Source organism: Ylistrum balloti, unplaced genomic scaffold (genome assembly GCF_031769215.1).
Source record: "Ylistrum balloti isolate Yb309-2 unplaced genomic scaffold, AGI_CSIRO_Ybal_v1 Utg370512, whole genome shotgun sequence".
In the NCBI taxonomy this organism is placed as follows: domain Eukaryota; kingdom Metazoa; phylum Mollusca; class Bivalvia; order Pectinida; family Pectinidae; genus Ylistrum; species Ylistrum balloti.
Genome location: NW_026782330.1, coordinates 326,236 through 339,069, shown reverse-complemented (window position 1 = coordinate 339,069; position 12,834 = coordinate 326,236). Strand labels below are relative to the sequence as shown.

The 12,834-nt window shown below is 38.8% G+C and overlaps 2 protein-coding genes across 2 annotated transcripts in view; one reads left to right on the top strand and one right to left on the bottom strand.

Moving 5' to 3' along the window:
* Positions 1-269: 269 nt before the first annotated feature.
* The window catches only part of LOC132555777 (uncharacterized), a 21,148-nt gene continuing 8,583 nt past the window's right edge, over positions 270-12,834 (bottom strand). Inside the window, exons 9-16 of the mRNA XM_060220141.1 lie at positions 10,340-10,411; positions 8,236-9,342; positions 7,843-7,889; positions 7,167-7,207; positions 6,459-6,533; positions 5,967-6,115; positions 3,776-4,045; positions 270-1,506 (exon numbers count right to left, since the gene is read on the bottom strand). Of these exons, the coding sequence (XP_060076124.1) occupies positions 1,439-1,506; positions 3,776-4,045; positions 5,967-6,115; positions 6,459-6,533; positions 7,167-7,207; positions 7,843-7,889; positions 8,236-9,342; positions 10,340-10,411 (1,829 nt within the window). The 3' untranslated portion in view covers positions 270-1,438. The remainder of the gene's footprint in view (positions 1,507-3,775; positions 4,046-5,966; positions 6,116-6,458; positions 6,534-7,166; positions 7,208-7,842; positions 7,890-8,235; positions 9,343-10,339; positions 10,412-12,834) is intronic.
* Positions 12,146-12,834, top strand: part of LOC132555720 (histidine-rich glycoprotein-like) — a gene marked incomplete at its 5' end in the record, with an annotated part of 838 nt that continues 149 nt past the window's right edge. Inside the window, one exon of the mRNA XM_060220081.1 lies at positions 12,146-12,797. Within this exon, the coding sequence (XP_060076064.1) occupies positions 12,146-12,797 (652 nt within the window). The remainder of the gene's footprint in view (positions 12,798-12,834) is intronic.

Here is a 12,834-nt window from a genome sequence, read left to right as displayed (position 1 = left end):
ATAAGTATACATGGTAGTGTCTAGAGACAGACGGTCGGACAGACAATCTGATTCTAGTGTAAACAAATCCTTCTCCCCCACTTCATTGTGGAGGGTTATAAGTATACATGGTAGTGCCTAGAGACAGATGGTCGGACAGACAACCTGATTCTAGTGTAAACAAATCCTTCTCCCCCACTTCATTGTGACTTTGTGTCATTGTGGAGGGTGATAACTATACATTGTAGATAACATTCTTCATCAGGAGATAACAAGTAACAAGTCAGGTGTGATTGTAGAAATATTATGTATTGGCAACAAAATTAACATAATCAATAAACATGATAAATTTTCCCGCTCATTAATTATAACATACACAATACAATGTTTTATATCTGTCAAACTGAAGTGTTAATAATAAAGTATGACATACCAACCCTATCTAACATAACTCATTATACAGGTAATATGAAAGAGGATGACTCATTACACAGGTAATATGGAATAGATTGACTCGTTATACAGGTAATACGAAAGAGGATGACTCATTACACAGGTAATACGAAAGAGGATGACTCGTTACACAGGCAATACGAAAGAGGATGACTCGTTACACAGGCAATTCAAAGGAGGATGACTCATTACACAGGTAATACGAAAGAGGATGACTCATTACACAGGTAATACGAAAGAGGATGACTCATAACACAGGTAATACGAAAGAGGATGACTCATTACACAAGTAATATGAAAGAGGATGACTCATTACACAGGTAATATGAAAGAGGATGACTCATTATACAGGTAATACGAAAGAGGATGACTCATTACACAGGCAATAAGAAAGAGGATGACTCGTTACACAGGTAATACGAAAGAGGATGACTCATTATACAGGTAATATGAAAGAGGATGTCTCATTACACAGGTAATATGAAAGAGGATGACTCATTACACAGGTAATATGAACAAGGATATCTCATTATACAGGTAATATGGAAGAGGATGACTCATTACACAGGTAACAATAATAATTTAAATGGCAACATTATCATGATTTTAGTTTGAAAGTCTGTAACATCTTTCCGAAAAAGTTGATTGTATCTTTCTAGAAATGACCAAATTTATATTTCAATAATTCTGATACTGTAAACAAATATGTACATGATTTACAAACAGTAAACACTGACAATGAACACACATAACACCTACTGTAGCCTTAATTTGTCATCTTGGATGATCTTATTTCATTTTTGATATAAAATTAGCTTTACATTGCTGAACATTCTTTAATCTGTGTAAACACTAACATGGCACAAATACTGAACAAAATGTGAAAATACTGCTTAATTACACAATGGTCATGACTGTAATGACAATCGATAGAAAATGTTCCTTCAACAGTCTTTATACTTCCATGGCAACAATAACTGTATCGATGATATGATTGGTTCCCAAATTAATAGTCCTCATAATTCCTGTTCATTCCTTGATTTCCACCGCCACCCATCTGTTGCCGATTTCCTCCTGAATAAAGCAAACAATAACCATATAAGGTGGCAACAAATTGACAACAAATGAATGTCTTTATATTGACCTTTTTCAATAAATATAGGACTTCTTGTTCATAGATGAAATATTTAAAAAAATGTAAAATGTACTTCTAGTTGAAGAAATAAAAAAGAAACAAGAAGCCCGGGGACCTTAATGGTCACCTGAATACAAAATCTTTCAGCAGGGAGAATAGTTATTGATTAGTGATTGAAATGAAAAGAACTTTAAAATATGTTTTCAAGATCGTGGACATGGCCGTCATCTTGGATTTCAGACCAACTCAAAAAGTAACAGCACTTGGTCAGGGCCATCTCAGAATCATTTCAGACAAGTTGGAGCTCAATCTCCTGAGAAGAAGTTTGAAATAGGTATTGCACAGGAAAACCATGATTGTGTAATTATGCTACAAAATGGCCTACCTGGCTTCCATGTCAAAGTTTTGACAAGGGCGAAATATAACAACACTTTGTTAGCTAACTTTCCTTAACATTTCCACCAATTTTTAGCTCAATCGCACAAGTAGAACTGGAGAAGAAGTTTAAAATATGTTTTTCAAGATGGTGGCCATATAGCAAAATCTGGTCAGGACCATCTCTGGATCATTTCATGCAAGTCTGAGCTCAATCCCACAAGTGGAACTTTAGAAGAAGTTTAAGACGTGAGTAGTTTGTGCACGGCAGACAGTGGACGAGGACAGATGAAGCACAATGACTATAGGTCATAGGTCATCATGATCCTTTGGGTCAGATGACCTAAAAAGTCCTTTTTTCTCTTCCTTTATCAAAATTTACTAAGTTTTAAAAAAATACCAGCATGAAAATAAGCAGCCTAGTTCTGATAAAGAGGATCTAGAAGGACTCACGATATCCCTGATAAAGAGGATCTAGAAGGATTTATGGTATCCCTGATAAAGAGGATCTAGAAGGACTCACGATATCCCTGATAAAACTTGGAATCAAAGCATTAGGACTGTTAGATCACCCGAATGTACTGAATATCAGATCAGGAATACTTCGATGAATGATTAAGAATTGAATTTTCTACTGAGAAATCGTCCCCAAAAAGCAAAAAAAAAAAACACAAATGCGGAAATCTATTGCTAATTTAGTGTTTCAGAAAAATCTTGTGGAAAAGGTAGTAAATCCTGCACTAGACAAACTCCTCTCCAAACGAAGACTTACTGACAGATTCAAGTAGACCCCTAGCTTTGTTGGTACAGGGATAAGTGGTACCTTTGTATAAAATATGACAGACATACACTTGTTCTGTGTTCAGTTTTCTATGTATTAGACCTGTAACTTTGTTGGGGTAGAGATAATTGGTAACTTTGTATAAAATATGACAGACATACACTTGTCCAGTGTTCAGTTTTCTATGTATAAGACCTGTAACTTTGTTGGGGTAAAGATAATTGGTAACTTCGTATAAAATATGACAGACATACACTTGTTAGTGCTCAGTTTTCTATGTAAAAGACCTGTAACTTTGTTGGGGTAGAGATAATTGGTAACTTTGTATAAAATATGACAGACATACACTTGTTCAGTGTTCAGTTTTCTATGTATAAGACCTGTAACTTTGTTGGGGTAGAGATAATTGGTAACTTTGTATAAAATATGACAGACATACACTTGTTAGTGCTCAGTTTTCTATGTAAAAGACCTGTAACTTTGTTGGGGTAGAGATAATTGGTAACTTTGTATAAAATATGACAGACATACACTTGTTAGTGCTCAGTTTTCTATGTAAAAGACCTGTAACTTTGTTGGGGTAGAGATAATTGGTAACTTTGTATAAAATATGACAGACATACACTTGTTAGTGCTCAGTTTTCTATGTAAAAGACCTGTAACTTTGTTGGGGTAGAGATAATTGGTAACTTTGTATAAAATATGACAGACATACACTTGTTAGTGCTCAGTTTTCTATGTATAAGACCTGTAACTTTGTTGGGGTAGAGATAATTGGTAACTTTGTATAAAATATGACAGACATACACTTGTTAGTGCTCAGTTTTCTATGTAAAAGACCTGTAACTTTGTTGGGGTAGAGATAATTGGTAACTTTGTATAAAATATGATAGACATACACTTGTTAGTGCTCAGTTTTCTATGTAAAAGACCTGTAACTTTGTTGGGGTAGAGATAATTGGTAACTTTGTATAAAATATGACAGACATACACTTGTTAGTGCTCAGTTTTCTATGTAAAAGACCTGTAAAGTAGACCATAGGATCCTATACCTTGACTGTATCCCCCTCTGCCAGCTCCACGACCTGTTCCTCCACGACCTGTTGCTCTGATTGTTCCTCTTTGTGTTCCTCTCATACTTCCTCCACGCATGCTCCCTCTACCACCTCTATTCATTCCTCCACGGGATGCCCCTAAGCCTGGTTTGGAGTACTGGTTCTGTATTTGGGTCCGATATGATCCCTGTCCCCCAGAGTAGCCCCCACTTCCCATTGTAGAGTTGTGGCTCATCGAAGATCCTCCTCCCCGACTTGAAGAAAATTCTGATCAGACACAAAAAATAGTTTTATATTATGAGCAGAGTCACTTGTGGGCAAGAACAAATAATGTGTTTCTAAGCAAACATCACAGAAGTTCTTTCAAGAACAACAAAAGCGTAAAAATGAAACAGAAAAAAAATATCAAATCATTAAATTCTTGCCAAAAGCAGAATTCACTGCTAGGACACTATGCTTGATATGTATGGCAAGATTTAAAGAGATATGTAATGATAATTTTCACAATGTAGCCTGGAAAGTTTGTAAACAGTAAATTTATATTTCTCACTGTGTTTCCATGGTAACAGAGAAAATATTAAAAATGAAATCTGGCCAATGATAAAAGGCACAAATAGGGCACTAGCCACTTAAGTAGGGCACTAGCCACTTAACTAGGGCACTAGCCACTTAAGTAGTTTTCTAGTTGTAACCAGGAAAATGGATGGACAGATGGATATATCGAGTCCAACTAAGCTGGTATCTCCATTAAATGACCTTTTACAGGGAATGAAGGATAAACAAGAGGCCCATGGGCCTTAACAGTCATCTGACAAAAAGCAAGCCAAACCTAGAAAGTGGGTTGAGGTCATTCATTTGAACAAACTTGGTAGCCTCTCCTCCAAGCATCTTACAGGCCCAATATCAGCACTCATGGACTTTTGCTTGTTGAGAAGAAGTCGTTTGTATATTTTAACATATTTGACCCCTGTGACCTTGAAAGTGGGTTGAGGTCATTCATTTGAATAAACTTGGTAGCCTTTCCTCCCAGCATGCTACAGACCCAATATCGGCACTCATAGACTTTTGCTTATTGAGATGAAGTCCTTTGTATATTTTAACATATTTGACCCCTGTGACCTTGAAAGTGGGCCAAGGTCATTCATTTGAACAAACTTTGTAGGGCTCCATGCCAGCATGCTATGGGCCAAGTATTAGCCCCCTAGGCCTTCTAGTATTTGAGAAGAAGTTATTTAAAGATTTTGACATATTTGACCCCTGCGACCTTGAAAGTTGTTCAAGGTCATTCATTTAAATAAACTTGGTAGCCTTTCCTCCCAGCATGCTACAGACCCAATATCGGCACTCATAGACTTTTGCTTATTGAGATGATGTCCTTTGTATATTTTAACATATTTGACCCCTGTGACCTTGAAAGTGGGCCAAGGTCATTCATTTGAACAAACTTTGTAGGGCTCCATGCCAGCATGCTATGGGCCAAGTATTAGCCCCCTAGGCCTTCTAGTATTTGAGAAGAAGTTATTTAAAGATTTTGACATATTTGACCCCTGTGACCTTGAAAGTTGTTCAAGGTCATTCATTTAAACAAACTTGATAGCCCTTCATCCCAGCATGCCACAGGCACAATATCAGCAATCTGAGCCTTTTGGTTATTGAGAAGAAGTTGTTTAAAATTTTAACATATTTGACCCCTGTGACCTTTAAAGTGGGTCAAGGTCATTCATTTGAACACACTTGGTAGTTCTTCATCCCAGCATGTCACAGGCCCAATATCTACACTCTGAGCCTTTTGGTTAATGAGAAGAAGTTGTTTAAAGATTTTAACATATTTGACCCCTGTGACCTTTAAAGTGGGTCAAGGTCATTCATTTGAACAAACTTGGTAGAGCTCCATGCCAGTATCCTCTGTGCCAAGTATTAGCCCCCTAGACCTTCTAGTATTTGAGAAGAAGTCGTTTGAATGAAAAGTTTACGGACGGCGCACGGCGGACGACGACGGACGAAGCATGATGACTATAGGTCATCGGACCCTTCGGGTCAGATGACCTAAAAACCCACATTTGTGTAACTTCTTGATATAATCAGTTATGAGCTAATCAAATCATGCAGTCTGAATAAAGACTTTCCAGAAAAAATCTGCTGTTTTTTGCTGCAGAGATGAGTTTGGCTCCTTTAAAACAGCATCTACCTGCTCTTGGTCGTTTTTGCATCTGGGTATGATCCTCATCATAAGGCTTTCTTCTTTTTAGGGCTACAGGATTGGGTCTCCGCATTGACAGGGATGTGCCGGGGTGCCCAAGGGAGCTGCTTGCAGAGCCACGGGCAGGTGACTTGCTCCTGTGATAAGGCAAATGATGCAGTAATATCATGTACATCATTTATTATGATACAAGAAAGTGGTCATCTACTCATTGGACTACAGATGTTTGGCTTAGAGTCTCTGAAATGTATATATTATCTTTAAGAGTGATGTCAGATAATCCCTGTCCCATCAATTTTTGGAACTTCAGATGAAAAAATTCTTCAGTACTTGAATTACCACCTTTTGGTGCTATATTGGGTTTTCTTGGCATACTGGTAACTGGGTGTGCATGAATGAAATTAAATAACCTAGGTCATTTAAATAACACAATCTGATAGAGAACAGTTATTTTTGGTATTAATCAATCCTAGATATTACCCTTCTTTCTTCTGCATGGCATCCAGAGCTGTCTGTAGGAGAGCAACCATGGCACGGTCATCCTGGACACCTTGTCTTTAACAGCAAACAAAGTCAACATAACAATAACATTACATATCATAGAGTTATCACCTGATCCAGGTGAAAATAGACCCAATATACATTGCTGCTAGTGAGAGCACAAGTCAAATAGCCAGGGATCCCAGGTTCACTAGCAGTCATCAAAATAAATACTGAACACTGTTACAACAGTGACCATATATTTACCCAGGGTCCTCCTAGGGCTCACAAATGTATCATAATTCATGATTTATTTCAACGACAAGATCTACATCACAAATAGTTCCCAGACAAAGAGATATTACAGATATTTAATGAAGATGATATATTTACATCACAAATAGTTCCCAGACAAAGAGATATTACAGATATTTAATGAAGATGATATATTTACATCACAAATAGTTCCCAGATAAGGAGATATTACAGATATTTAATGAAGATGATATATTTACATCACAAATAGTTCCCAGACAAGGAGATATTACAGAAATGAAGAAAATGTTGTTAAAAATGAGAAGCAGTCAAGTCATATCAAATGGAAACTACAACAAAATAAATTAGCAGGTACAATTAGAGGCTGATACCAATCTGAAATGAGAAGTGATATCTCTTGGAAACCTAAAGAGAACAAGACAGAAAAGTTACCTTTCATTTGAGAGGACTACTCCAAGCTTTTCAGAAAGATCCTGGAAATAAAGGGAAAGCAAAAAGATAGATTTGTAGGACATAACAAGAAATCTGTAGGCAATTAAAGGGCCTTTCTGGGACCTGTTTACAGTTTTATCGGTCTTTATTGGCTAACCAGCATAAACAATTACATCACATCATAATACAATAGCAAGTGCTTGCAGTGATACAGACATATTATGGAGGATGGACAATAGGGTTTGACATTTGATCTAACCTTAGAAGCAGCAACTAGAAATTTTGCTAGATTACTTAATTTTTTCTTATTTTTAAAAGAGAGAAGATTAACTAGTTTTAACATAGATGGACATACTCTATAATATCGATCCATATAGCAAGTTCTAAGAACACTGTATAATGGACAAACAAGAATATTCATCTCCGATAAAGTAAAGAACATACTTTTAACAGTGTTATGAATGCACACCATCCAAAGGAAGGATCGATACTTAAATAGGCACCAGAAAAGTCAATTCTGTCCCTTTGTTCTCTATATAATAAGAGAAAGACAGAAAATTCTCTCACAAAAAGTAAAAAAGTCTGATTTTCACCATTACCACCGATGCAGTAGTACTCTACCTTGAATCAGATATTCCATGTTACCAACAGGATCAGTTGTGTTATGGTAACTTACCCGACGAGAAGCTGTCTTCTTCACCCCTCTTCCTCTGAGATCATCATCTAGAGTAAAAAACAGAAGTAGAAGAAATTATCATTTTTCCCTGGTAAACCATTGGGTGGGGGATATACAATTATTAATTTGATTTTAATGAAATTTTGATTGATACAATGTCATAAAAGTCCACCACTATTAATTCATGGTTTTCAGATGAAAGCACCTGCGTGTAGTGCTATTTACGGTTTACAGACGAGTACTTACGCTTGCCTAAACTTAACATTTCCTACAAGACTATAAAGTTGGGACCATGCTTGCTGAAACTAATTAATTACAGCATCCCAAATAACATGTTTACAAATAAATAAAATTAATCCTGAAGTGACTTGTTGAGAGATTAAGTTGTAATACCTCGTTCCATGCTGGGTGAGTAATCTCTGTCATCCCATATTGGACTTCTCTCCCTCCTCTTGCTGACCTGTTGCATTCTCCTAGGTGCTAAGTCCTGTCCCATCCTGTCAGCAGATCTTGATGGCCGGTCAAAGTCATCATTCCTGCTGTGGTGAGATTCTGCTCGCATGAAGTCATCCTCGTAGTCGCTGTTATCACTAAAATTTCCACCTTTGTTGTAATCTCTATAGTTACGTCCAAAGTCACCACTGTCTCTACTGCTCCTCCGATTTCTATCATAACCATCATCTCTGCCTGAATCAAAGCTGCTTCTACTGTTCCGTCCACCTCCATAGCTACCTCCTCTCCCACTTTGTGAATAACTGCTTCCTGTAGTAAAACTACCCCTATTCCCTCTAGATGAGCTGGATGGTCGAACATCACTGGTACGCCTCATCGTGCCATCCCTTTGAGAACCTCTCCTGTTGCTGAAGCGACCTGTTTCCATAGTACTCCCAGCACTCCTCCTTTGACGCTGATCACTAAAAGACCTGTCAGATCCATAACCTCTACCTGGGGAAAGACTCCGGTCAATTCGATCCCTACTTCTTGACCTTGATATTGAGGAGACATTACTTCTCATTCCTTGAATATTTGATCCCATCTGGCCCATTCCTTGGTTCATGTTAAGGCCTCCCATGTTATTTCCTCCCATGCCCATTCCTATGCCACCACCACCCATGTTTCCCATCATTCCAGTTCCCATTGCTCCCATTGCAGGTGTCATACCCATATTTCCCATTCCCATACCTGACCCCATGTTCAGACCACCCATATTTCCGCCCATTCCAGTTCCCATCATATTCCCCATGTTGGATGGGCCCATACCCATACCACCCATGTTTGCAGCCCTTACGTTGAGCCCAGGAATGCCCATATTTGACCTCATCCCTAGGCCCATGTTTGACCTCAGGCCTGTGCCCCTATTGCTTTGCCTCCTGCCACGAGTATTCAAGAACTTGTTGTCGCGGAAATTGCCACGACTGAACCTGCCAGTATTCCGTCTGTCCATGGACGGCCGACTCACTTGAAGGTTATTCTGTTTGCTATTCCAGTACTCCCTTCTCTCTGCGATAAAGAAGTGACACATTAGTAGCTTACTGGATCATTTTGTTCACAAATGACGTTGGAGGTATATACAGTATTATCTGATAAGCCATATATATACCATGCAGCAGTAAATCTAAGCACAGCTTAAGTCTGGCCTCCATCTAGATAGCCAAGAAAACCTTCTTTCACCATTTTTGTTCTGTTTCTTATGAACACTGGTAACCCGAGAGCATTCAGTGGTTGTAAGTTGTAGTCATTGAAATAGTAAGTTACACGTCACAATCCAGATGAATTCACAGCCCAATCAATTAATAAGTGACATATGTTAATTCTTTGACATTTCTTTTAAAGTCTCTGACAGCAAATTAGAAACATACACTTTATTTAGACATGCAGGAATATTGAGACAACATTTTGAAAATTTTAACAATATGATAAATTTTTTAGTATTCAAAGAGTAAGCAATATGTATCTGTATACAACTCATTATGGATGCTAAAAAATTAGAAACTCCAGCAAGTTAGTAACTGCCAAAGGGTCTGTATGCATAAAGGTCTGTATTGTATTCATTCAGATACTTTGTATAACAAAATATACCCCAAGTATTCTGATTCATTCTTGTGACGAAATGTATAAAATATTCAGATTCAAGTGAATGAATTTCAAGATGCACTTAAATAAAAGATATGTACATTTTTCCACATCATTAAAATACTGATATTCTATGATGTGTCTTACTACACATAAAAAAACCCAGATTACAACAAGAGATGATTCATATGAAAGTGCTTTGTAAACTGGCACAATCTCTTTTTGGTACTGTAAACATGAAAAGTTTGTTTTGCACAATGCTGATGCATATATATTAAAATGCTTCAACTTATCAATATATAAATGCTGACATAGCTATCTAAATAACCAAAGAAATGATGATGTTGTTGATGACAACAGTTAGAGGATAGGATGGACACTACTCACAACATTAATCTAATTCTACATAAAAGAAAACTCTTACTGTCTGACAGGTAGAACAGTTTGCCCCATAGCCACTGCTGCACACGTGGTGTTGAAGGAATCTCAGGTTTACCTGGAATAAAAACAAGTTGTTGCCATGGTTATTGTGTTCCACTCTATACTACTGTGTGAACAAGAGCACTTATTTTTCACCTTATGGTTGTTATTTTTTTGGGAAAATGTCAAATAATACATCTTATTACTGATTTTACATTACTAATGATAACATGGAACTCCATCTTGGACACATTAATAATAAAATTTACAATCTTCAGAGATATTAATTTCTCTGGACCACTGTGTATCAAATTAAATCCTAAATCCCACCATGTTATACAACGAAGATTCTTCTTCCAAATGTTTTAACATCGGCTTAAACCTAGTACAAATTTTACTCATTCTAATTCAAAACATCATCAATCAGGATATGCCGCCAGAGTCATTTTGAGGTGGGGTCTCATTGTAGCTGGTGGCTATCACACTGAATATTACAGGAGAGGCACATTGCACGCCATCCAGAGCATTAAGGGTAAAGTATCTTACTCAAGAACACCCATCACATGGTTCTCACTCTCAATCACTACATAGTCCACACTTACACCCATCACATAGTCCACACTCTCACCCATCACATAGTTCTCACTCTCAATCACTACATAGTCCACACTCACACCCATCACATAGTACACTCTCTCACCAATCACATGGTTCTCACTCTCACCCATCACATAGTCCTCACTCTCACTCATCACATAGTTTTCACTCTCAATCACTACATAGTCCACACTCACACCCATCACATAGTCCACTCTCTCACCAATCACATGGTTCTCACTCTCACTCATCACATGGTTCTCACTCTCACCCATCACATGGTTCTCACTCTCACCCATCACATAGTTCACACTCTCACCCATCACATAGTCCACACTCTCACCAATCACATGGTTCTCACTCTCACCCATCACATAGTCCTCACTCTCACCCATCACATGGTTCTCACTCTCACACATCACATGGTTCTCACTCTCAATCACTACATAGTCCACACTCACACCCATCACATAGTCCACACTCTCACCCATCACATAGTCCACACTCTCATCCATCACATAGTCCACACTCACACCCATCACATAGTCCACACTCTCACCCATCACATGGTTCTCACTCTCACCCATCACATGGTTCTCACTTTCACCCATCACATGGTTCTCACTCTCACTCATCACATGGTTCTCACTCTCACTCATCACATGGTTCTCACTCTCACCCATCACATGGTTCTCATTCTCACCCATCACATGGTTCTCACTCTCACCCATCACATGGTTCTCACTCTCACCCATCACATAGTCCTCACTCTCACCCATCACATGGTTCTCACTCTCACCCATCACATGGTTCTCACTCTCAATCACTACATAGTCCACACTCACACCCATCACATAGTCCACTCTCTCACCAATCACATGGTTCTCACTCTCACTCATCACATGGTTCTCACTCTCACCCATCACATGGTTCTCACTTTCACCCATCACATGGTTCTCACTCTCACCCATCACATGGTTCTCACTCTCACCCATCACATGGTTCTCACTCTCACTCATCACATGGTTCTCACTCTCACCCATCACATAGTCCTCACTCTCACCCATCACATGGTTCTCACTCTCACTCATCACATGGTTCTCACTCTCACCCATCACATGGTTCTCACTCTCACCCATCACATGGTTCTCACTCTCAATCACTACATAGTCCACACTCACACCCATCACATAGTACACTCTCTCACCAATCACATGGTTCTCACTCTCACCCATCACATAGTTCACACTCTCACCCATCACATAGTCCTCACTCTCACCCATCACATAGTTCTCACTCTCACCCATCACATGGTTCTCACTCTCACCCATCACATGGTTCTCACTCTCACCCATCACATGGTTCTCACTCTCACCCATCACATGGTTCTCACTCTCACCCATCACATGGTTCTCACTCTCACCCATCACATGGTTCTCACTCTCACCCATCACATAGTTCACACTCTCACCCATCACATAGTTCACACTCTCACCCATCACATGGTTCTCACTCTCACCCATCACATGGTTCTCACTCTCACCCATCACATAGTTCACACTCTCACCCATCACATGGTTCTCACTCTCACCCATCACATAGTTCACACTCTCACCCATCACATAGTTCACACTCTCACCCATCACATGGTTCTCACTCTCACCCATCACATAGTTCACACTCTCACCCATCACATAGTTCACACTCTCACCCATCACATGGTTCTCACTCTCACCCATCACATGGTTCTCACTCTCACCCATCACATAGTTCACACTCTCACCCATCACATGGTTCTCACTCTCACCCATCACATAGTTCACACTCTCACCCATCACATAGTTCACACTCTCACCCATCACATGGTTCTCACTCTCACCCATCACATGGTTCTCACTCTCA